Source organism: Borostomias antarcticus (genome assembly GCF_949987555.1).
Source record: "Borostomias antarcticus genome assembly, chromosome: 6".
Lineage (NCBI taxonomy): Eukaryota > Metazoa > Chordata > Actinopteri > Stomiiformes > Stomiidae > Borostomias > Borostomias antarcticus.
The window spans coordinates 16,596,673-16,622,422 of NC_140239.1; the positions used below are offsets into that span (position 1 = coordinate 16,596,673).

Here is a 25,750-nt window from a genome sequence, read left to right on the forward strand (position 1 = left end):
TTGCCAGGGACAGCTCTGGAAAGCTGTGGGGGTCCTTCCAGGGAGTGACGGCACCACACGCATCACATGCTGATGATGGCATGTAATGATGACTCAACCTGGCACTGTCATGACCAAGCTCAACACAAAATGGTCACACACATGCACGTACGCATGCACGCACGCACACACACACACACCACAGATAGGGGTCAGTATACAGGTGTGTGTACCATGGGTGCAGCCAAAGGGAGAACCTTGACGGAGGAGTTGTGCTTCAAGCTGTTCTTGGAGGAGAAGAGAGGGAAGAGACTCTTCCTGATGCTGGGACTCCTGCTCTCCTCCACTTCTCTCTGGGGGGACAGGAGCACACACACTCTACAGATGTATCGAGAACACACACACACACACACACACACACACACACACACACTCTACACATGTATCAAGAACACACACACACACACGCACACACTCTACACATGTATCAAGAACACACACACACTCCCTACACATGTATCAAGAACACGCACACACACACACACACACATATACACACACACACAGACACACACACACACACACTCTCTATACATGTACTGTATCAAGAACAAACACACATACACACAAAGACACACACACACACACTCTACACATGTATCAAGAATAGCATAACATACACTCTAAACATACACCCACTGTTCTTGTGTGGATGACCTTACTGTTTGAGACTTCTTCTTTTTCTTCTTCTTCTTTATTGCTCTGAAGAAGCCCTGTCTCTCCTTCTCTCTGGGCAGCTCAGGGGGGGGCAGGACTACAGCCTCCGGACTGGTCCTGGGGGGGAATAAAGAACGAGAGATGGAGAGAGAGGGATTGATGAAGGGACAGGGGGATGCAGGTTGTGGAGGAATAGAGGGATGGAGTGGGAGAGCAGAAACACATTTTACAGAAATAACAAATGCTCCTGGCAGAGACTGAGGAATGCAAGCAGGATTCGGCCTTACTGGTCCAGATCGAGACTAAAGTATTTTATAAACTTAAGCCTAGTTTATACTGTATAAGACAACCTATGGCTCATGGCTCACAGCTCTGGCCTTAGGGTAGCACCAGACTCCATGAGGGCTAACTTAGAGTAGCACCAGATTCCACTATGAGGGCTAACTTAAAGTAGCACCGGACTCAAGAGGGTTAACTTAGAGTCGCACCAGACTCCGCTAATGGGTTAACTTAGCATAGCACCAGACTCCACTAATAGGCTAACTTAGCATAGCACCAGACTCCACTAATGGGCTAACTTAGTATAACACCAGACTCCACTAATGGGCTAACTTAGCATAGCACCAGACTCCACTAATGGGCTAACTTGGCGTAGCACCAGACTCCACTAAGAGGGCTAACTTAGCCTAGCACCAGACTCCACTAATGGGCTAACTTAGCATAACACCAGACTCCACTAAGAGGGCTAACTTAGCCTAGCACCAGACTCCACTAATGGGCTAACTTAGCCTAGCACCAGACTCCACGGGCTAACTTTGGACGGCTCACCACTCGAAGCCCGTCTGGCGCTTGGAGTGGTTGCTCATGGCAACGCTGTCTCCCGGGACGATGACACCCCGGCTCTGGCCCGTCCCGTCATGGAAAGACGAGTTGTCTGGTCTGGGGGAGGGGACTGGAGGGAGGGGGAGGAGAGAGAGACAGGGACAGAGAGCGGAGAGAGTCAAAGAGAAAGAGAGAGAGAGAGAGAGAGAGGGAGAGAGAGAGGGTGGGGGGGGGGGGAGAAACCAGGTTCAACTTAACTAGCTGGCTGATGTGAGGTGAGGTGTGTGTGAGATGTGTTGTGATGTGTGTCAGTTGTATAAGGTGTGTGTGGTGTATGAGGTGTGTGCATACTTGCCAACCTTGAGACCTCAGAAATATCGAGCATTTCAAAACCAAAAGAGGGGGGGGGTTGAGACATTTTCCTGTATCCTACTGACATTATGGAAAGGATTTTAAAAATAAAATAAATAAAAAAGCACACAGCAACAGGATTTATATTGTATTTCATGAGGGATTGAACTGAAATTGAATGGGCAATATCTGTATAAATTAGTATATATAAGTATCATATTAGTCATATCAGTATCAAATATACCAGTATCAGATCATATCAGTATCATATATATTAGTATATATCAGTATCATATAGACCTACATTCATTTCAAATAAGAGTTATAAGAGTTTACTTTTTACCCGGCTGCACCATGGAGTCTAGGTGCATGCCCTCTAAATGACAGGATCAGGTCTACCTTTACCTATCAGGCCGACGATGCTTGTTTGACCCTGGTGCTGTGTCGCGGCCTTTTTGTTTTTCGGTGTCTCGGTGGTGCTTCACGTCTGTGCAACCACCATGCTCGATACAGAAGTCTACTCAGTTTACAAAAAGAATATCCCTTTCCTCTAAAGCTCTCGGTGAGAAATGTAAACTCTACTTTCGACTGAGGCTGGAATTTACATGAGTATTTTTTGTGTGTTGGCTGTAAGCCGACACACCAAGAAGAGGGAATCCTTTTTATCTGTCCTTCCCTGTTGTCGTTGTTGACCTGCAGTTCTATTGTTGCTACCACAAGAGGCAGTGGTCCTAGAACATCAAAACAAAAAGACTCCACAGATTTCCCAGGTCAGCTGTGGCCGAGTGGATAGTGCGCTGCCTATCACCGCGAAGGTTGTGAGTTCAATGCTTGGTGTGGACATACCAAGGTAGCATGACATATTTTGTCACTGGATGTTATAGAAGTTATGTAACGAGCGTGGGTCATATTAGTTAATTATAGACCCTTTTACAGCCTAGTCAGCACAAGTATGCGCGCGCATTCTTGAAACAGTAGCAGAGGAAGACAGACGAAATCGGCATTATTAAGCGTACGGACTGGACTGAAGACATCATCAAAAATGCCCGCGTTTGCGGTGCCCATTTTACAGTATATCGGGTAAGTTATTTTGACTACCTGGTTTCACTGGAATGTCTGGTTAAAATGTAGCCCTTCTCAGTCCCGTTGTCGCATTCCGCTCGCTCATGCCAGACAACAGTCCTTTGCTGGTCCATTCACTTTGCCGTCAAAATAAATCGGTGTCGGCCTAGTTAGGAGAGGCGTGTCAGATAAACATGAAACTTCACTTACCTAAGCAAAAGGGTCTATTTTAACAAATGCTGGGTTGAAGCTTCAAAGCACCGCCACCACCACAGAAGAAGACTACCTCGGAAAAATAATTTCACTCAGACAGAACGCGTCTAAATAAGTTATTTATTGGTAGCGCCAAGGCTTCAAAACCCAGCATTTGTTAAAATAGAGCGTGGGTCATATTTGTTCATTATAGACCCAGCTATGTATGCGCGCGCATTCTTGAAACAGAAGCAGGGGGTGACAGATGAGTTCAGAGCGAGACGTATTTTAGTGCAAAGACTAGTATTTTATATACAGTACCATCAATATGTCTGGCTGTTGTGTCTACGGGTGTACAAATCGGCGCTCTAGTGGCAAACTTTATTCGTTTCAAGAGGAAACCGGCCTTTTCAGAATTGGAGTCGCCTGTGGCTACAAGCCATTAAGCGTAGCCTACGGACTGGACTGAGGACATATTCAGAAATGCCCGCGTTGACGTGCCCATTTTATATCAGGTAAGTTATTTTCTCGTCCCTATAGCGCCCTAAAATACAGCTTGTCGGTGGACACGCAACCGCATGCATTTCAGATTGATCATGTTGGCAATGTGCGTGAATTTACTGCTATGTGAGAGATAAGGACCTGTTGTCGCATGTCGTTGACAAGCTTCCCCTTATGGTGTCAGAACGATGGCTTATGAATGCGATGTTATTATGTTAAATACAGTAGCCCAGAGATGGTTAGCACTGGCAGGGCTATTTCAGTTTAATAAAAGGCGTTGTATTTTATCGTCCTGTCATTCTCTTTGTGGTGCTTGGCCATTGTTGTCATATAATGGCTCTGTAGTTTATTTAGTGTGTCCCTAAAAGCTTGGTTGTTTCGGGCTAAATATTGCCCTCTTATTAGCTCGCTCTCAAATTATTGGCCTTTGTTGATGTGTTTAAAAAAACAAACATCAGAAGCCTAGGCTACTATAGTTTTCCTGTATGTTTTTACATATAAATGCCAATGCTCAGCGCCCTTCTGGTGCTGTGAAACCCATCAGGACATGCTTTGAAAGCGCACCCCCCAAAAAATTGTGGGTGCTGCGCATGCGTACGTGCTTCGTTGGTCCTGGCTTACCCGGTTCTAGGACCCACCAGACTCCACTGACCCCTACGTGCGTAGTTTCTCTCCCTATCTGCGTGTGTGTACGGGGTGTGCGGGTGGGGGGGTTAGGGGGCATTAGGAGTATAATAAAAATATAATAAAATAACCGAATTTCCATGGGGCCAATAGGGCGCCAGGAAGGGTGACTGGAAGGACGGGACACAGCCAATCAGAACTGAGAAAATATTGGCAGCCTGTAGAGCAAAAAATGGTAAGGCAACTCCTTTTGTCATATAAGAACAAGTGCACACTAAATCTTTGTCCCACACCCATGATGCATGGGTTGACATTTGATCCATTGTTATGTTGTGAAATATAATGACTATAAGCACTCCAGTTCAGTGGGAGCATACCTCTCTCTATTCGCTGATCTAACGGCCAGGGACATTGAGCATTATTGGATTTGTCTCGGCCCAGAGAATCCAGCAAGACCAGACTCAAGCTGTTTCGAGTTGATTTTGTCTCGTTACAGGCATGGAGAATAACCGCACCTCTGACTCCCATTCAGTTGGATATCCCACTTGCAGCCGATGTGTTAAGGATGTAAATGCCCACTGGTCATCTTCTCGTGGATCTAGCGGTCAGTGAAATCAACCAAATGCCAAGATGTGGACATAATTGGAATCCTCTCGGCCTACAGAATCTAGCTAGCCTTATTTTGAGAAGCTTGGAGTCGATTAGTGTCAGTGTATTAAAATTATATTGCGTAACGTTAACTAGCAGCAGGTGCCACCGAGCTAACTTAGCTGTGTAACGTTATGGGCTAGCTAACGCTGCCTTGCATAATGGACAAATTTGGGGGGTTGGGGGCGCGGGTGTGTCACTGTTTTCAGAGGGGAGGCCCACATTGATGGAGTTTGGGAACCCATGCTGTAACACAAACAGACCACGACAATGTGGGACAAGACATTCATCTGTTTTTGTTTTCATTAGCCTACTTAAAAAAGAAAGATTAACCTGTTTCTTAGATAACTACCAGGGGTTAAATTGGGATTTGTTATGTGGGGGGCCACATGTTATCTCGGTGTTAGCGAAGTTGGCATGGGAGCAGGCAGTGTATTCTTGATTAAATACAATTCTACAACGGAGAGTTTGGATACTTGATTCTGATTGGCTAGCAGCCGTGGTAAAATACTCTGTAACCTAGCCTCGTGTCACCAATCTCTCCTCGGGTACAAGCGAGACAACTGCTAAAGAGACAGGCCTCCTGTTTCTCCGCTGCGCATCGTGCCTAACCACTCCCGCTAGCCGTGGCGATATCCGTGACATCCCACTGCTTCTCGTTCCATGCTTTATTAGGGCCCGAGTACTGGCGGTGCGAGGCCCTATTGAAATTGTAAGGATTATTATTATTATTCTCCTTCTCCTCCTACCTTCTTCTTCTTCTCCCCAAACAAATGCCTTTTTGGCGGCCTAAACATTGCTGAAAACGGATTAAACTTTGCAGATACGTCAGTCCTGGTGAAAAATTTGATAATTCATGGGTGACGGAAAAGGGCGTGGCAAAACGGCTCAAGAGCGCCCCCTGGAAAATGTAAAATGGCGAGCCCCACCTTTCAGTTTGATGTAGGAGAACGAAATTCGGTGGGCATATGTAGTTCATCAAGACACACTAAATGTCTCTTGGAGCTATACCCAACATCCAACAGGAAGTCAGCAAAAAAAATTAGTTTTCACCAAACACCCTTGCCGCGGCGCCCCGCCAAATTTATTTATTTATTTCGCCATAAAACAGCAAGTCCTCCATTCATTATCCGATATGTCTCACGCTTCATGAAGGTTCTGTCCTGAACACATCTATGTGTCACTATTGCATCATACAGTAGGACCCCACTTATCCGAACCCAACGGGACCGAAGGTCGTTCGTATCTCTGAAATGTCCGGATGACTGAAACTTATGTTAAAATGCACCAAATTCAATAAGTGGTACACTTGTTTCATATACTCATAATAGACCAATAAATACCCTTAATTACTTGTAAAAATGCATCAAAATTGCAATCAAATAGCCAACTAAACTCATATAGCCTAGCCTATAATAGACCTACAGTAGCCTATAATAAAATAACCAAATTTCCACTTGAGTGCCAGCTTTGATCAAATACAGTACTTTATTCTCAAATGAGGCGTACGCTGCATCGATAGGCTACTGTATTCGCAGAACAACATGGTATAGCCTAAAAACAACCCAACATTAGAACAATTAGAGCAAATGATAATCAATAAATAAATAAATAAAATGACAGACAAGTTGTCGTGTCTTAGGCTATTGTAGCCTAAAATAAAGTCTCTAAAACAACCTATGTAGGCTCACGTGGCCTAGGCTGCAGGCTATTATTTAACAAATACAGTAGGTCTAGTAGGCTAATCTACATGCCCACAACACGTCTGTGTTCCTGAAGTCCATTAACTGGGAACGAAAAATGACTCGATGCTCCTCTGCTTCAGGTTGCTGACGCGCTTTCTGGCTACCAAGGAATGCAGCTCTCGCGCAGCAGACTCGTTTGCATTTTGCGCTCGACATTAGAGTAACAAAGAAATGAAACGTGACAGTAGGCTACATGTAGGTCTACATACAGTTCTGTTTTTATTCACAGTAGGGTACAGTACTGTAATGAAAATCCCACCAGTAACCAGATAGCAGGCAAAAAAAACAAAAAACGTTTTTTAAGCCTGTCCGGTAGACCGGGAGGTTCGGATCACTGAAGTTCGGATGAGTGGGGTCCTACTGTAATAACAATGTCGGAGAAGACCCTGTGCAAGACCCCACAGTACGCTACTGCATTATAGACAGACAGTCCTCATTACAATAGGAGTAGGACACTTCAAATCCTATAGTAATTCATTTTTGTATAGGATGTGATGCACCAGTCACTCTACGCCTACATGTGGTTTATTTTCAGTGATTAGACTGACTGTTGACTGGCACAGCTTTAAGTGGTGATGGAGAAATTAGCTTAATGTATTGATGCTTTTTTGTGCGTGGCTGTAAGCCAGCGCACCTAGTATAGCGTTCGTCCGGTTATCACTCCCTCCCTCCGTTACTGCGGACAATGTTGGCCTGCATTTCTCTGTTGGCACCACAAGAGGCAGTAGTCCCAGCCAGGGCTTAAAAACGAAATTATTTTTCAATCGGTTCGCTCCGAGCAGAACCAGAATATTTAACGTTTCCGTTCTCGTGTTCCGCCACCAACATAGCGTTCCTGAACCGGTTAAGAACGAAAAATAACGTTCCGTTCACCGTTCCGGGGGTGTTAGCCTATTAAGACTCTATAGGCCTACAGTATTTCTTGTACAAATATTTTCTTGTACTGTTGCTGCAAGCTATTTTATTCTGCGCCTGTAGGCCTATTGTTTGTTTTTATTTCGTTTTGTAATGTTTTATGTTATTTATAAATAATTAGTCACCTCATTCATTCATCTGCACAATCCCTATTGTTTATGCTGCGTTCCTTTTGTATGGGAGCTCCGGATTTGGCGCCTATACGCGTAATACGTAGCCTATCGTCTGACATCCGCGGTCTTTAATATTATAGTCATTTAACTTATGCTATTCAATGATCAGGGTTGCACGGCACATTGTCACTAAAGTGTGCTCATATTAATTATTGTAGCCTAATCATTTGGTTTGTGAAAATCAAGACGTGACAGAAATCTGTGCAACAATAGGCATATGACTAGATTCCAAGAGGCGCGCTCGCTTTCACAGCCTAATTGCCGAGTTGAACTCTGAAGGAGGCAGACCATTAAATTCGCAAAACATAGGTTTATGCATACTAGTATACATCCAAGCAACTGTACTCCGTGTTTTAAATAGCCAAACCATACTTGGAGCGAGATGCGCAACGAGTGAAAATTGGCTTCCGCTGAATGTTGGTTATAAAGATAGAGGAACTTTATTGCAGACACGCAGGTCCATATAAAACATTATATTTGCACAGTAGGCAGGTCCATATAAAACATTATATTTGCACAGTAGGCTATTATTTCTTTCACTTTATTATTTGCATCATTCTTTGTGGACCAATGTTGGAATAAATTTGCCTTCGAACGTTATTGCCCTCTCTGATATCCGTGGTCTTTATGTGAAATCTAGTTTTAGCCTACTGAAACATTACAGGCTATAGGCTAGCCTACTCTTCTTCAATTAAACAAAATAAATCACATTGATATCTTTGCTAAGTAATGAGCTGTAAGGACAGGCTGAACTACTGTTTTGCACTGGAAAACAAAGGAGAGTGTGTGACAGCCCTGCGCAACGCGTGCAAATTGGCTGCCGCTGAGTGGTTGGGAAACATCAAGAATAGTCATGCATCTTAGCTTGCAGAGTTTGAGAAACATCGTCAATTTTTCTTTTTTTCTTTAGCACTTGTTGTAGAAACTTGGGAATCCTGTTTTTAGACTAGTCATGTAATTGGTTACAAAACCACCGTCTAGTCATCAGTGAAAATAGTCGCTGCACACATCCCTAGTCGGAACTAGGCTATGCATGGTGTGTGTTGTTGTAATATCTAAATCTCTTCATTTCGCTAAGCAAGCATTTAAGATCCTGACTGTGAAATAACAGATTTAGGGGCCTAGGCTACATTACAAAAACAGGACAAGATGTAGGCTACAAATTTAATTAATTTAATTTAGCCTATTCGGACATAAAAGGCTCAGCTTTCTTCTTTTTTACAATTATTTTTAAGTTATATAGGCCTACTACAAAGAACGAAAAAATAACGTTATTAACCGGTTTTAAAGATTTCAAATTAACGTTTCTGTTCTGGAACAATTAAAGACCATTTCGTTTTCGTTCCTGTTTCTGTTCCTCGTAAAATACCGTTCGTTTTCGGTTTTCGTTTCCGTTCCTTGAACCGGTTCGGAGCCTTGGTCCCAGCACACCAAAATCAAGAAGGACACTAAAATCAACCTGCCGATCTCCACTGCACAAGTAGAGTAGTGGTGAGAGCATTGGACTCCCACCCTGGAGACTGGGGTTGAAGACCCGGTGGGGATGACTTTATGGGAATATACCCCAAACCTCTACATGTTCATCCTTTCACTCCAACCTTTACCCCTTGCCTTATAGACCAGATCCTGTCCCAACCCCAACCCATATTCTAACCCCAACCCACACTAGGGACTGGAAGAAGGACACCAAAACCCACCCGCCGTCGCCGATCTCCACTGCACAAGTAGAGTAGTGGTGAAAGCATTGGACTCCCACCCAGGAGACCGGGGTTTCTGGTGGGGATGACTATGTTATCATCCGTGTAACTGCTTTAGCCACTGACCACTATCATTAATGTTATGGAAGCTGCTGCTAGTTGTTGTGAGCCCATGAGCTAACTGGCTATCCCGCTCTTATTGTGCTGGATTAGCATTGGAAGCATTGGAACTGATGTGTCCAGGCGACAAGACCTATCTTTATTTATCAAACATCACCGTCCTACCAGTCCCGCACAGAAACAAGCCAGCCAACACACATAAGCCAGGCTGGATCTGGACTGGTTTTTCTTTGAAGAGTTCATTCTCTCTTCTGTCAGTCAAGAGACGGTAGACGCTAGATCCTCAGGGAGAAAGTCCTGTAGCGCACGCGCGGACTACAGCTACTATGGAAACCAAACAACAGTGTAGCTTTATTGAAGTCTGAGTGGAAACAGTAAAATTTGGAGCGTTATGTTAGAATGAAACAGGTCGTGACTCGTGAGTAAATCTGATTGTCAGAAATCGGGAGAAATGCGGGAGAAATATGACCCCGGGAGAAAACCGGGAGAGGGCACTGAAAATCAGGAGGGTTGGCAAGTATGGGTGTGTGTGAGGTGTGTGTGGTGCATGAGGTGTATGAGGTGTGTGTGTGAGGTGTGTGTGTGGGATGTATGAGGTGTTTGTGGTGTGTGAGGTATTATAACTGTAACCTGTTCATAGTCAACCATATCCTTACCTCTATAGAAGCTGCCCACCCTCCTGGGCATGGACTCAGTGAAGATCATACAGTTCTCCTTAGATGAGCCCATGTCCTCCACATGGGCATCGTGGTACATCCCCATCTAGTGCACACAGATGACATCATCAACCTGGGACAGTGTTAGAGGTGGGGATGGGGTTACAATAATACCACAGTTATATACTGTAGACAGACAGACACACACACACACACACACACACACACACACACACACACACATAAAGGGACATGCGGAGATGTAGAACCAACATAAATAAATATTGTGTTATTTGTTGGTGGCTACCAGGGCTGGAGACAGACAAAAAGGCTAAAATGTGATCAAGGCAGACTGCGCGCTTGCTGGACTGATGATGGCATGTGTGTGTGTGCTTGTGTGTGTGTGTGAGGGGGGCAGGGGTTTGTGTGTGTGCGTGTGTGTGTATGTGAGGCTGGTGTTTGTGTGTGTGTGTGTGTGTATGTGAGGCTGGTGTTTGACCTCGTTCTTAGAACGCTGTGTGTGAAAAGCGGTGGAGCTGTCCCTGGAGGGCTCCTTGATGAGGGCGCGGGGGTGGGGGGCCGTCTCTTTGGGGGGAGGCTGCTCGCCCTGTAGACGACACACATAGACGTACAGCCGCTCATTAATTAACCCACTCATCCACTCACTCCTTCACCCATTCAGCCATTCATTCATTTTCACTCTCTCACTTACTCACTCACGCACTCCCCTTCCCCCTCACCCGAAGTAGACGGGACCATGGAGCAGATCTGGGTCAAAATAACCAAGTTTGCTTTCAATGACTGCAGCACTATAGATGCGCTTGGTTTAGCCCGCCCAGTGGGTAGAGTTTGCCCTGTTGTGTGATGGTAATGGTCATCTGTCGAGAGGCCCGGTAAATCAAGTGCACCTGAAGTGGAGCATGTGAAAGCAAGTGTTTTGACCCAGGTCTGGTGAGGAGCAGTGAAGGCCAGAACAGAAGAAACAGAGACAGATTGAAACACATATTCTGAGTGTACCAGTATCAGGTACTGTACAGTATATTGCGGGGGGGGGGGGGGGGTCCTATCCAAAGTACATACCGTACCCAAATACTGTGGGAAAGCATTCGTAACCGAACCAGTACGGGTACGGTATGGTTTGATATGTAAATGGTAAAGAGCTATTACATTATCAAGTGTGTTTATGTGTGTGCATGTGGGCAGGTCTGTGTGTGTGTGTGAATGCATGCAGGCGTGTGTATGTATGCAACTGTGTGTGCGTGCTTCTGTATGCATATTTGTTTGTGTGTATTTGTGTGTGTGTGTGTGTGTGTGTGCGTGCGCGTCTGCCTACTGACCCTGCCCATGTGGTCGGTGCAGTCCTCTCTGGAGGAGGAGAGCGAGGGTCTGGTGAGGGAGCGGTGCTGGAGCAGAGGGGAGAGCATCTGCAGGCTGCTGGTTCTGGTCGGCGCGCCCTGCCCGACCAGCAGCCCCCCCGGCACGCCGCCCGCCTCCCCAGCGCCGCCCCCGTGGGGCCGGTGGCGCTCCCGCCTCACGTACATGGAGTGGCGGTGCGGCCGCTGCTGGGAGGAGAAGGGCGAGGTGTAGCCCAGGCCGTAGGGGTGGGACTCGTGGGCGGACGGTAGGGTGTTGTGGTGGTGGGCCAGGGCCACCCCACCTCCTCCCGGGTCCAGCAGCTCCGGCGCCTTGGCCTCCTCTGGGGGGGAACAGGAGCATGTAGCGCTGTACAGTGTAGTAGGTATATACATCCATCTCTCCCTCCCTCCCTCCCTCCCTCCCTCCATCCATCCATTCATTCCATCCATCCATCCATCCATCCATCCATCCATCCATCCATCCATCCAACCAACCCTCCCTCTTTCCATATCTCAGTTTTCCTACCGTGGGCGGAGGCTTTGTGTCGAGGTCGTCGAGAGGAGTCTAGCGTGCTGCTCTCCATCCTGGCTCCTCCCCCTGCCCCTCGGGAGGCTGGGCTATGACCAGACCGATCACCGTGGTGACCCGAGGGACTTCCGGGCGGGCCAGAGGATCCCGGGGGGGCGTTGAGTTTGAGGTCCAGGCCGCTGGCAGGGAAAAACCTCCCTCCGCTGCCCGTCGCTACAGCGGCGCCGGTGACTACGGAGGCTGCGGGTTCCTCCGGGTGCAGCCGCGAGTCGCTAAGGTTACTGACCGACTTGGCGCCGGTGGCCATAGCGGCGCCGGCAGCCTCGCTTAGGGTGCTGTGGCTCTTTGACAGGCTGAGGTAGGACGCCGAGCTCTTGGAGGACGACGACATGGAGCCGTGAGCGGAGTCTAGCTTGCTGCAGTGGTTGCCATGGTTTCCATGGCTGCGGCCGCCATGCTGCTTGTCCCCGACAGACTGCAGCGTGTTGGTCTTACCTCCTTCCAGGAAGGGGGCAGGGGGGTGGCGGCCGGCCGGCTGAGAGGAGGAGGAGGAGCGGGAGGAAGAGGACTTGCCTGGGTATTTACCCCCCCCTATGGGGCACAGGGGGTCCAACACCTTGGGACCTCCCAGCAGTGGAGCCCCCAGGTTGAAGTCAAACACCGTCTTGCCCTTCAATCAACCAATCAATAAATAAACCAATCAATCAATCAATCAATCAATCAATTAATTAATCATGTTGCAAAAATGTCAGCCTAAAACAAGAGTTATATAATATGATTGTTTGAAATCTCATTATTATATATTTCATTTATACAATCAACACTAAACACAAAAAAACAGTAAATCAGTAAACTTAAAGGCAGACCAACAGTGTGAGGTCACATTCCAGGGTCCACCTTTAAGAGACACATAAACCCCAACCTTGGTCTCCCTGGGGCTGAGAAGGTGTGGCAAGTTATGATTGGCCAGGTCCTTGCTGTAGGAAGTTGCCCGGTTGAGAGTCTGGGTAACGTAGCTCTTTTGGTGGAGGGTGGGGCTGAGGCTGGAGGCAAGAGTCTGGGTAATGTAGTTCTTAGCATGGAGGGTGGGGCTGAGGCTGGAGGACACAGGCTTGTTGCCATTGAGGAAGCTGTCATTGCCTAGGTGAAGGTCGCCATGGCGAGGGAGGCTGGAGCATTCCTTGGCGCCGGAGCGCCGGTGACCTGAGGACTTACTGGCATGACTCCTGGAGGTGGAGGGAGAGGAGGAAGAGGTGGAGGGAAAGGAGAGGAAGGTAAGGAAAAGAGGACAGGGGTTGGAGGAGGAAGGGGGGAGGAAGGGAGGGGGAAAGGGACAGAGCAACAGAGTCTGAGACTGATTGATGTACTATTCTATACTGCCTATAGTCTATGACCTGTGTAGCCATATCCTCCTCCTCCTACTTATCTATTTTATGTAACAATATTCCACCCTGCTGAAGTTTTTCTAATTCTGATTCCATTTCACCTGGTTGGTACTGTGTTTATCTGATAGTAACTCACCTGGGGCCTCATTTATCAAAAAGCGTGTAAAACTATTACTAAAAAAGTGGATACACACTAAATGGATACACACAAAAGGAATCTGTACACATACAAAATTTACACCATTTTCGGATTTACCAAACATCACAGCCAAACGTGTAAGCTGAGACAAATCTCCCCTTACCCACAACATGTCCATCTCACAGTCCGCCTCCAACAAGCCCAAACACAACCATATAAGGTTGTAGCCCACCCACATTAAGCCCAAATGTAACTATGCAAATTAGCAGATGCAAGGATTTACACATAAAAACCACCTGTGCAATGGAATGTGTGGAGAGAAAAAACTGAAGAAGCAATGGCACCCAAGAGGAGAAAGAAGAAAAGCTTCTCGGAAGCTGAGATCCACACACTTGTTAGTGAAGTGCGAGCAAGGAAATCTTCCCTCTTTGCAAGGTATTTGCATGAGTCAAATAATAAAAATAATAATAATAATACATGTTATTTGTATCACACTTTACATTTGAATCCTGTATACTTTTCACCACCGCTGTATACCCTTTCCACAGCAGCAATGTTGACTTTGTGGGATAAACAATGGAATGGAATGGTTGTGACATCAAGTTATTAATGGGCCCATTCACTTTAGTGTGTCACCCTACAATGACAAGTCAAAATGGCTACTGTGAAAAGGGTCAATTGACTGTGCTGTGTCATCCAGCATGATGCTCAGTATGAACTTGTAGTGCAAAGAGCAAGCTATTTTTGCATGATTTATTTAGGAACAATAGAGAACCTGTAGAGAACAATAAACCAAATACAGTAATGATCATATGTACATGAGAATGTTGCACCGAACATTATACCCACCGAATATGTAATCCTGTCTAAATCACATCTAGGCATGGCTTGAAGCTCACGAAAACCAAACATGCGGAGTGGATGGCCATCACCGCCACTGTGAACGCCAGTACAGTAGGATGGCCTACTTTGTTGGGGGGTCCGTTACTGTTTTGGGCCTATCACAATTTCATGAATGGCATCACACAGGCCACAATGTTGTCACCGTGGGTACTATTAAATCTCAACAGATGTAATTAGATCACATGGAGGGGTGTGTGTGATAATGATATTGAGGATATGGATGATAATAATGGTCCATCACATTTATTGGCCGCTTTTCATGGCTTCTCAAATTCGCTTGAATGGCCTACTGTCATGAAATCACTGTGTGGTTCTATTGTAGCCTAAGGAGCCTAATCATGACAAATACCATCCATTCCAAGACAATATTTAGGCTATATGTTTTATTTGAACCGGTAATATTTAAAGGAGAGTTGTAACTTAACAGGATAACAGTATTCTGCGTCTCACAGTTTGGCCCGGGTGAGCAGGGTGAAACCTTATTATTTTTTCCCTCTCTCCCTCACACATTGCAATTCACTGGCTCACCAACTGTGTCGCCAACTCCCCCTGTCCTCAAAAAATGTGTAAAACACGGTATACCATGTCTGAAGGATGTGTAATTTACACACTTTTTGTTTGGGGAGGGCACTTTCTCGAAATCAATAGCCTACGGCCTTCTTTATGCACATCCCAGGACACACTTTTCCTTTGATAAGTCCCAAAGTTGGTGTAAAATTGTGTATACATTTTTACACACTTCTTTACACCATTTTTCCCGATTTTGTGTGTAAACTACGATGATAAATGAGGCCCCTGGTTGATATATTTATATATATATAGACAATATTAATAGTAACTCATGCTAACTCACCTAGTTGGTACGGTGTTTATAGTAACGCATGCTACTCACCTGGTTGGTACGACGTTTATAGTAACGCATGCTACTCACCTGGCTGGTACGGTGTTTATAGTAACTCATGCTAACTCACCTAGTTGGTACGGTGTTTATAGTAACGCATGCTACTCACCTGGTTGGTACGGTGTTTATAGTAACTCATGCTACTCACCTGGTTGGTACGGTGTTTATAGTAACGCATGCTACTTACCTGGTTGGTACAATGTTTATAGTAACGCATGCTACTCACCTGGTTGGTACGGTGTTTATAGTAACTCATGCTAACTGACCTGGTTGGTACAGTGTTTTTAGTAATTCATGTGAAATCAGCTGGTTGATACAATGTTTATAGTAACTCATGCTAACTCACCTGGTTGGTACGGTGTTTATAGTAACTCATGTGAACTCACCTGGTTGATACAATGTTTATAGTAACTCATGCTAACTCACCTGGTTGGTACGGTGTTTATAGTAACTCATGTGAACTCACCTGGTTGATACAATGTTTATAGTAACTCATGCTAACTCACCTGGTGGGTACGGTGTTTATAGTAACTCATGCTAACTCGCCTGGTTGGTACGGTGTTTATAGTAACTCATGCTAACTGACCTGGTTGGTACGGTGTTTATAGTAACTCATGCTAACTGACCTGGTTGGTACGGTGTTTATAGTAAGTCATGCTACTCGCCTGGTTGGTACGGTGTTTATAGTAACTCATGCTACTCGCCTGGTTGGTACGGTGTTTATAGTAACTCATGCTAACTCACCTGGTTCATACAATGTTTACAGTAACTCATGTGAACTCACCTGGTTGGTACGGTGTTTATAGTAACTCATGCTAACTGACCTGGTTGGTACAGTGTTTATAGTAATTCATGTGAACTCACCTGGTTGGTACGGTGTTTATAGTAACTCATGCTAACTCACCTGGTTGGTACGGTGTTTATAGTAACTCATGCTTACTCACCTGGTTGGTACGGTGTTTATAGTAACTCATGCTAACTCACCTGGTGGGTACGGTGTTTATAGTAACTCATGCTAACTGATCTGGTTGGTACGGTGTTTATAGTAATTCATGTGAACTCACCTGGTTGGTACGGTGTTTATAGTAACTCATGCTAACTGACCTGGTTGGTACAGTGTTTATAGTAATTCATGTGAACTCACCTGGTTGGTACGGTGTTTATAGTAACTCATGCTAACTCACCTGGTTGGTACGGTGTTTATAGTAACTCATGCTTACTCACCTGGTTGGTACGGTGTTTATAGTAACTCATGCTAACTCACCTGGTTGGTACGGTGTTTATAGTAACTCATGCTAACTCACCTGGTTGGTACAGTGTTTATAGTAACTCATGCTAAGTGATCTGGTTGGTACGGTGTTTATAGTAATTCATGTGAACTCACCTGGTTGGTACGGTGTTTATAGTAACTCATGCTAACTCACCTGGTTGGTAGGATGTTTATAGTAATTAATGTGAACTCACCTGGTTGGTACGGTGTTCTCCCCGTGGTGGGTCCTCCTCTTGGCAGAGCAGGGGGGGTTGGGGGAGGGCGGGGCTGGCCTCTCTAGCTGGCGCAGGGACAGGAAAGCCGAGTGGTTCAGACTCTGCTCTGTCAGAAAGCGCTCCGACGGGGTCAACAGCAGCAGGCTCTGGTAGGGAGAAACAGACAGAGATACGGGGATACAGGACACACTGTATGCTGCTTACCCTACTGTTGACTAAAGTGTTAAGCTAAGTTCACACACAACAGATCGAGACGCTAGTTTTACAATGTCCGTCTCATTGTAAGTCAGTTTTAGAACTTTATACGTTCTTTGTAGGTAGCCATGAAACAATCAAATTTTGTCCTAAATCTGCTTGAAAACCATCTCAATATGTGATATATTTACAGCTAAATTTGGAGGTTGGAGACTGTATCTTAACAGGCTGGGATGGAGACTAGACTACAGAGTTAGCTACAGTACTGTACATCTGGAAACATTAGTAAAACTAGTAGTAATAGTAGTAGTAATGATAGTACCTGTAGTACTGGAGTAATAGTAGTAGTAGTAGTAGTAGTAGTAGTAATAATAGTGGTGGTGGTGGTGGTGGTGGTAGTAGTAGTAGTAGTAGTAGTAGTAGTAGTAGTAGTAGTGGTAGTAGTAGTAGTAGTGGTGGTGGTAGTAGTAGTAGTAGTAGTAGTAGTAGTAGTAGTAGTAGTAGTAGTAGTAGTGGTGGTGGTAGTAGTAGTAGTAGTAGTAGTAGTAGTAGTAGTAGTAGTAGTAGTAGTAGTAATAATAGTGGTGGTGGTGGTGGTGGTGGTAGTAGTAGTAGTAGTAGTAGTAGTGGTGGTGGTAGTAGTAGTAGTAGTAGTAGTAGTAGTAGTAGTAGTAGTAGTAATAATAGTGGTGGTGGTGGTGGTGGTGGTGGTAGTAGTAGTAGTAGTAGTAGTAGTAGTAGTAGTAGTAGTAGTGGTGGTAGTAGTAGTAGTAGTAGTAGTAGTAGTAGTAGTAGTAGTAGTAGTAGTAGTAGTGGTGGTAGTAGTAGTAGTAGTAGTAGTAGTAGTAGTAGTAGTAGTAGTAGTAGTGGTAGTAGTAGTAGTAGTGGTGGTGGTGGTGGTGGTGGTGGTAGTAGTAGTAGTAGTAGTAGTAGTAGTAGTGGTAGTAGTAGTAGTAGTAGTAGTAGTAGTAGTAGTAATAGTTGTAGTAATATTAGTAGTGGTAGTAGTAGTGGTAGTAGTAGTAGTAGTAGTAGTAGTAGTAGTAGTAGTAGTGATAGTAGTAGTAGTAGTAGTAGTAGTAGTAGTAGTAGTAGTAGTGGTAGTAGTAGTAGTAGTAGTAGTAGTGGTAGTAGTAGTAGTAGTAGTAGTAGTAGTGGTAGTAGTAGTAGTAGTAGTAGTAGTAGTAGTGATAATAGTAGTAGTAGTAGTAGTACTGTGTCTAAAATGTGTCGCCAACTACAGAGTGTTGAAAATCTGAACGCAGGTGGCGAAAAACAAATCTCCATGTTCATTATGACATCTATAAAGAGAGACTTTGCATTTATAATATGGAGCTGAGAAATGCATGGCAGACCTTCTTTTCTGACATCATCACCAAAAACCATAACAATGCGCGTGCTTTGTTTGCCACTATTGATAGGCTGACAAACCCTCCTGTGTCAGTAGCCTCTGAACTTTTATCCACCAGGGCCTGCAATGAATTTGCCTCATTCTTCACTGACAAAATTCAGAAAATTAGACAAGCAGTTAGTGCCTCCATTCCAGGTACAGGACGTGTCGTCACAGTGTCCACTTAAAATCAATACCATGACACAATTTAATCCGATCAACCATAAAACCCTGGGGGACACTATACAATATCTGAAATCGTCCACCTGTTGCCTTGATGTTCTACCTAGAGACTTCTTCAAAACTGTATCCAACTGCATGGCCTCTGATTTATTACAAATTGTAAACACATCTCTTCTTTCAGGTGTGTTCCCACAAACCCTGAAAACTGCAGTCATCAAGCCACTCTTAAAAAAGAATAATCTAGACAGCTCACAAATTAACAATTATAGGCCCATATCAAACCTCCCATTTTTAAGCAAAATAATTGAAAAGGTTGTTTTCCAACAACTGAATAACTTCCTGGTACTAAGTAATGGCTTTGATGTCTTCCAGTCAGGATTTCTACCACACCACAGCACCGAGACTGCTCTAATTAAGGTATTTAAACATTTAAACACAGATAATGGCAAAATCTCAGTCTTAGTATTACTGGATCTCAGCGCTGCGTTCGACACGGTAGACCACAACATACTACTAGGCCGACTGGAAAATGGGCTGGGAATTTCTGGTACAGTGTTAGATTGGTTTGAATCCTACTTAAAGGACAGGGACTATTTTGTGTCTATAGGCAATTACAAATCTGAGCTGACAAAAATGACCTGTGGAGTTCCCCAAGGCTCCATCCTGGGGCCTCTTCTGTTCAACATTTACATGCTCCCACTAACTCAAATTATGGAAAACTACAAAATATGTTACCATAGCTATGCAGATGACACACAAATTTATATCACTATATCACCAGGAGACTATTATCCCATACAAGCGCTGAGTAAGTGCATTCAACAAATCAATGATTGGATGTGCCAGAACTTTCTCCAACTAAACAAAAATAAAACTGAAGTAATTGTCTTTGGAGCCAAAGAAGAACGATTAAAAGTCAGTGCTCAACTTCAATCAGTAATGCTAAAAACCACAAACGAAGCCAGAAATCTTGGTGTAGTCATGGACTCAGACCTGAATTTCAACAGCCACATTAAGTCAATTACAAAGTCAGCCTACTATCACCTGAAGAATATATCAAGGATCGAAGGATTTATGTCCCAGAAGGATTTGGAAAAACTTGTCCATGCGTTTATCTTCAGTAGACTCGACTACTGTAACGGCATGTATACAGGTCTCTCTAAAAAATCGATCAGACAGCTGCAGCTGATTCAGAACGCTGCTGCTCGAGTCCTCACTAAGACTAAGAAAGTGGAGCATATCACACCAGTTCTAAGGTCTTTACACTGGCTTCCTGTCTGTCAAAGAAGTGACTTTAAAATACTGCTGTTGGTTTATAAAGCACTGAATGGTCTAGGGCCAAAATATATTTTTGATCTGCTCATATGCTATGAACCATCCAGACCCCTCAGGTCGTCTGGCACAGGTCTGCTTTCTGTCCCCAGAGTTAAAACAAAACATGGAGAAGCAGCGTTCAGTTTTTATGCCCCACATATCTGGAACAAACTTCCAGAAAACTGCAGGTCTGCTGCAACTCTTGATTCTTTTAAAACAAGCCTGAAGACTTTTCTTTTTGCCACTGCTTTCTAAGAGGAGTTATGTTTATCAGTATACTGCACTGTAACTTTTATTCCTGTATTCTATTTGTCCTGCTTTTTGCTTTAAATGTCTATAATGACTTGCTTTTTGTTTTAATGCTTTTAATTTGTCCTGCCTTTTGTTTTAAATGTCTATAATGTCTTGCTTTTTGTTTTAATGCTTTTAATGTCTCATGTAAAGCACCTTGAATTGCCCTGTGGCTGAAATGTGCTATATAAATAAACTTGCCTTGCCTTGCCTAGTAGTAGTAGTAGTGATAGTAGTAGTAGTAGTAGTAGTAGTAGTAGTAGTAGTAGTAGCAGTAGTAGTAGTGGTAGTAGTAGTAGTGGTAGTAGTAGTAGTAGTAGTAGTAGTGGTAGTAGTAGTAGTAGTAGTAGTAGTAGTAGCAGTAGTAGTAGTAGTGGTAGTAGTAGTAGTAGTGGTAGTGGTAGTAGTAGTAGTAGTAGTAGTAGTAGTAGTAGTTGTGGTAGTAGTAGTAGTAGTAGTAGTAGTATTACTTTATTCATCCCTTTAGAGATTATTCTGATAGAGGTTCTATTCTGATAGAGGGGTTATATTTGGTTAGAGGGGTTCTATTCTGATAGAAAGGTTATATTTTGATAGAGGGGTTCTATTCTGATAAAGGGCTTCTATTCTGATAAAATGGTTCTATTCTGATAGAGGGATTCTATTCAGCTCAGTCTCACCTTCATGAGGTCCAGCATCAGACCTCCCAGAATTCCCTGGTACCTCCTCTCCAGAGTCTGGGCGTGGCCGGCAGACGGGAACTATGGGGGAGAGGATGGGAGGGGGTGTGGGGAGGGAGATGAGGGTTGAGGGAAGGAGAGAGAGAAGGAGAAAGAGTGAAGGGAAAGAGAGGTAAGTGACAGAGACAGAGGAGAGAGGCTCAACTCTAAGGGTGTGTTCACACCTACACATTTGATCCATTTGGAATCGGACCAAAAAAGTTTGCTCCACTTCGTTTGGAGAGGTGTGAACGCGTACAAACTCGGCCCCCGGATCAAACAACCGAACCATGGTCCACCTAAAAAGCACAGACTCGGTCCACTTCCAAAGGGACCATGCTTCGGTTCGCCTTTGGTGTGAACGTGCATCGGACTATCCGTAGGACCAACTGCTGGGACGTGGATTGACCCATAGGCTCCTGCCAAGAAAACGTTCATATAATTTCTGATTAATTATTTGATTAATGGTAGACATCTGTATTGTAAATCACTTTCATGTGATAATAATTTTATAACAAGTTCAAGATTAAAGAGATTCAATAACAATATGTAGACATTCGCAATATTTTTACTGACAAGGATAGAGTAGCCTACAACTATGGCTCTGGTCGATTAGGCCTACGTGATGAAATTTGACAGATTTGTTGAGTAGCCTAATCCTTTACAATGTAATCAGTGCATTAACTTTGTGGAATAAAGACACTGAACCGCAATCAAAATGTGAGATTTCATTTTGCCCTGGCGCAGCATCTGGACACACAGACATATCACAAGAAACGGCGCTAAAACTGACTGATAGATCAATTGTTTGGGGAGGGCACTTTCTCGAAATCAATATCCTACGGCCTTCTTTATGCCCATCCCAGGACAGATAGAATTGTCATCGTCTCAATCGAAAGGGCCGTTATATCGTATTTGGATTACAATGCGGACATAATCTGGTGAGTAGTGCAAATATTTGGCTATTAGAGCATCACTATGGACCCTATAGAAAATTGTGATTTGGCTGTGGACACGTTGTTTGTTGGTGCGGGGTAAATGGATTCCAATATACAGTAGGGGACTGACATGCGGTTAATGATATATTTTCCGTCTTAATTTTTCTAGCCAATAGATGAGCAACCTGTACGACCGCGTGACATTTGTTTACATTTGTTGGTTCGACACAAATGACCTTGTGAACGCGAACCAGACCAAATAAAAACTGCAACAATGTTGCAACTTCACTCATTTGGTCTGGTCCTTGGTTCGGACTTTCTGGTGTGATCGCAACCTAAAACAGAATTTAAGTTACCAATAAAATCAGTTACCATCTTAATCATTTAGCAGGCATTTAGCAGCAGACATCCAAAGCAACTTACAATTATGAGACAGTGTTGGAGTTGCCTTGCTCAAGGGCACAATTGTAGGCAATGACTGATGGGTAATCACTTGTCAAGTGGCCTGATCCGGTCTCAAACCTGGCAACCTTTCCGTCACTGATTGGATGCTCTAACCACTGGGCTACCTACCTCATCACAAGCTGCAGCTGCTACCTGTTAGCTGTTAGTGCTGATCACACCAGTGTGTACCATGAGTCATAGCAATCCTCTCAGGCATGCTGCTATCTGGGAACACTGCCACTAAGATGAGGAGGAGGAGGAGGAGGGAGGGAGGGTGGACGGAGGCGGAAGGTTTGCCAAGAAGAGGATAGGAAAGGAGGGGAGAAGAGGATAGGAAAGGAGGGGAGAAGGAGGGAGAGGGGATGGAGAGAGTGGGGGAGGACAGATTTGCTAAATAAAAGATAGGGAGAGGAGAGAGGAGGGAGAAGACAGAGGAGGAAAACACCACGGAAGAGAGGGAGAGTTTGAGGGATGGAGGTATGACGAAGGGAAGAGAGAAGAGAAGAAAGGAGAGAGAGAGGAGAAGACAGAGGGGAGAGAGAGAAGAGAGGAAATAGAGAGGAGAGAGAGGAGAGAAGAGAGGAGACAGAGAGAGAAAGAGGGACGTGGAAGGAAATGGAGGGGAAAAGGGAAGGAGGAGGAGGGAAGAGAGGGATGAGGTGAGGAGGGAGGAGAAAGAGAACCACAGAGAGAGAACCACAAAGAGAGAGAGAACCACAGAGAGAGAGGGGGATGGGAGGAGAAAGAGAACCACTAAGAGAGAGGGGGATGGGAGGAGAAAGAGAACCACAGAGAGAGAGGGGGGATGGGAGGAGAGAGAGAACCACAGAGAGAGAGGGGGATGGGAGGAGAGAGAGAACCACAGAGAGAGAGGGGGATGGGAGGAGAGAGAGAACCGCAGAGAGAGAGGGGGATGGGAGGAGAGAGAGAACCACAGAGAGAGAGGGGGGATGGGAGACCCCCTGGTTTTACCCTGAGGCCTTGAAAACGAGGGTTGTTGTAGAACAGCTTCATCTGCTCTGAAGGCAGGGGTCCCAGAACCTTCTGGATGGTGAAGAGCTGGTCGATCTCACTCTCCCCCGGGAACAGTGGCTGACCGTCACTCAGTTCCCCCAGGATACAGCCCACTGACCACATGTCCACAGCCTTCCCGTAGGGGGCGCTGAGGAGAGAGGGGTAATGTTAGTATGCTGTTATACTATTACCATAGGGGTGAGTTAATGCTTCATGTTTCATCGGTAATATCTGATACTATTTACTGTATATACTATACTATAATACCACACACTCTGTCTGTCTGTCTGGAGCACGATTATCTCAAGAACCGGGCAATGTATGAAATTGACATTCGGCAGGTGTATTGCTCAGGACCATAGGACGTGCCTATGTCGCCTATGAAGTAGTTTGGATCAGCGTTTCTCAAGAAATCAGTTCTGAATGGCACGGGCATGTGTTAACGGGCAAGGACCCAAGGAAGCGCAGCCATAGGGCATTGAGCCATGGCACCGCCAGAGGGCAGTGTGTTGCATATTAACATCCCAGGCCTTGTTTACACAATGACAGATTTCTCCCTGTCCTGGATTCAAGATAAATTAAATGACAGTTATGTAACGTTATAGAGATGCATGTCTAAGTGACTACAACAACTTCCGCGGTACAATGGTTTGTAAGGATTTAAGAGCTTGAGGGCAATGACAAATTGTGTCGATACTTTTATCATTATTATTTAATTACAACATCATACTATAATGGAAGGAGTCTCTGTATGTCTCTCTGTATTTTCTCAAGAACCGGGCACTGTATAAAGTTGAAATTCAGCAGCTTAAGACCCAAGGAAGCCAGTGTCGAGTGGGAAATTGTTGGAACAAGCTTTTCACAAGGTATGATAACGGTAGATTATAATTCAGTGTTTTTAACTGTTTTTGACATATTGACAGTATGATCACAGGGGGCCTTTGGGAGAGGGGCACATTTAGAGGCATCACTCATTCATCATCCGGTTATTGTGTGGACATGCATGTTCCCCCGTATTATAGCTGACAAGCTGTAAGATGAGACTGAGAAAGACAGAAGGAGAGAGAGAGAGATGTGTGTGGGTGGAGTGTGTGTTCCAGGTGATGCACTAAATCTGGGTACAGTAGAAAGAGAGAAGAGTGGGGATGAAACACACTGTTACTGCAGCACAGCACATACACACAGACATACACACACACATGCACACGCACACACACACACATGTACCCGCCCCCCCCCCCCGCCCCCAAACACACGCACACTCTCTCTCTCACACAGACCCCCCCCCCCACACACACACACACACACACTCACCCCAGCAGCAGCTCGGGAGAGCGGTACCATCTAGTGGCCACATACTCTGTGTAGTTGGCATTAGTTCCTTCCGACAGGTTACGCGCAAAACCTGGACGGGCATGGGAGGGCAGGGCACACACACACACATACACACAAACAAACACACACACAAACACAGACACACACACATACACACACACAAACACACAGACACACACAAACACACACATTTTATGTAATTTCTTATGTATGTTGCTAAGCTGCTAATGCTAAGCTAGGCTAACAACATACAGCATTTCAGTCCAGCTGCTTAAAATGCCAGCTGTGTCTTATCTGCACTGAATAATAACACACCTCTCCACTCTGACTCAGCAGAATCCCACTGCTGTTGCTCTCACTCACCAAAATCACACAGCTTCAGGACATCTTCAGAACTGATGAGCAGGTTCTCTGGCTTGATGTCTGAGGAGAAGAGGGGGAGAAAGAGAGAGGAGGGGTGGAGGAAGAGAGAGGGTGAGGGAGAGGATAGAGGCGAGATCGAAAAAGAGACACAGGAGAAACCAACGCATTAGAGATTAGAGAATGTACTTCAACTAGACAGCAAGACAGCCAGCCAGCCAGCCAGACACCTTACCTCTGTGTACGATCTCGTTCTTGTGGCACCAGTGGATGGCCTTGATGAGCTGGTAGATGTAGCTGCGTACCTTCTCAGGCGGGGCTCCGTTAGGCAGCTCCTCCAGAAGCTCTAGCATGTTCTAACACACACACACACACACACACACACACACACACACACACACACACACACACACACACACACACACACACACACACACAGCAACAACGTAATGTTAATCTGTGTCTGTGTGTTCACAACTATGGGGTGTGAAAAGTGCCATTTTGGTTGCTTGTTCAAAGCTTACTTACAATGTGTATGTATGTATGTGTGTATGTATGTATGTATATACATACACACACACATACATACATACACACACATTTGCGTTAACCAGCGCAGCTCACTACAAAACATGCGCACATGCGCGGTAGTTCGATCGCGCTTTAAGTTAATGGGGGAGCTCACGTGA

The 25,750-nt window shown here is 45.0% G+C and overlaps 1 protein-coding gene across 1 annotated transcript in view; it reads right to left on the reverse strand.

Moving 5' to 3' along the window:
* The window catches only part of cdkl5 (cyclin dependent kinase like 5), a gene marked incomplete at its 3' end in the record, with an annotated part of 58,396 nt that overhangs the window by 1,729 nt on the left and 30,917 nt on the right, over positions 1-25,750 (reverse strand). The window contains exons 5-18 of the mRNA XM_084440015.1: positions 25,297-25,417; positions 25,065-25,124; positions 24,681-24,771; positions 23,325-23,514; positions 20,932-21,012; positions 16,879-17,045; positions 13,009-13,312; positions 12,084-12,756; positions 11,540-11,898; positions 10,702-10,809; positions 10,203-10,308; positions 1,525-1,648; positions 702-813; positions 201-332 (exon numbers count right to left, since the gene is read on the reverse strand). Coding sequence (XP_084296141.1) covers positions 201-332; positions 702-813; positions 1,525-1,648; positions 10,203-10,308; positions 10,702-10,809; positions 11,540-11,898; positions 12,084-12,756; positions 13,009-13,312; positions 16,879-17,045; positions 20,932-21,012; positions 23,325-23,514; positions 24,681-24,771; positions 25,065-25,124; positions 25,297-25,417 — 2,628 coding nt within the window. The remainder of the gene's footprint in view (positions 1-200; positions 333-701; positions 814-1,524; positions 1,649-10,202; positions 10,309-10,701; positions 10,810-11,539; positions 11,899-12,083; positions 12,757-13,008; positions 13,313-16,878; positions 17,046-20,931; positions 21,013-23,324; positions 23,515-24,680; positions 24,772-25,064; positions 25,125-25,296; positions 25,418-25,750) is intronic.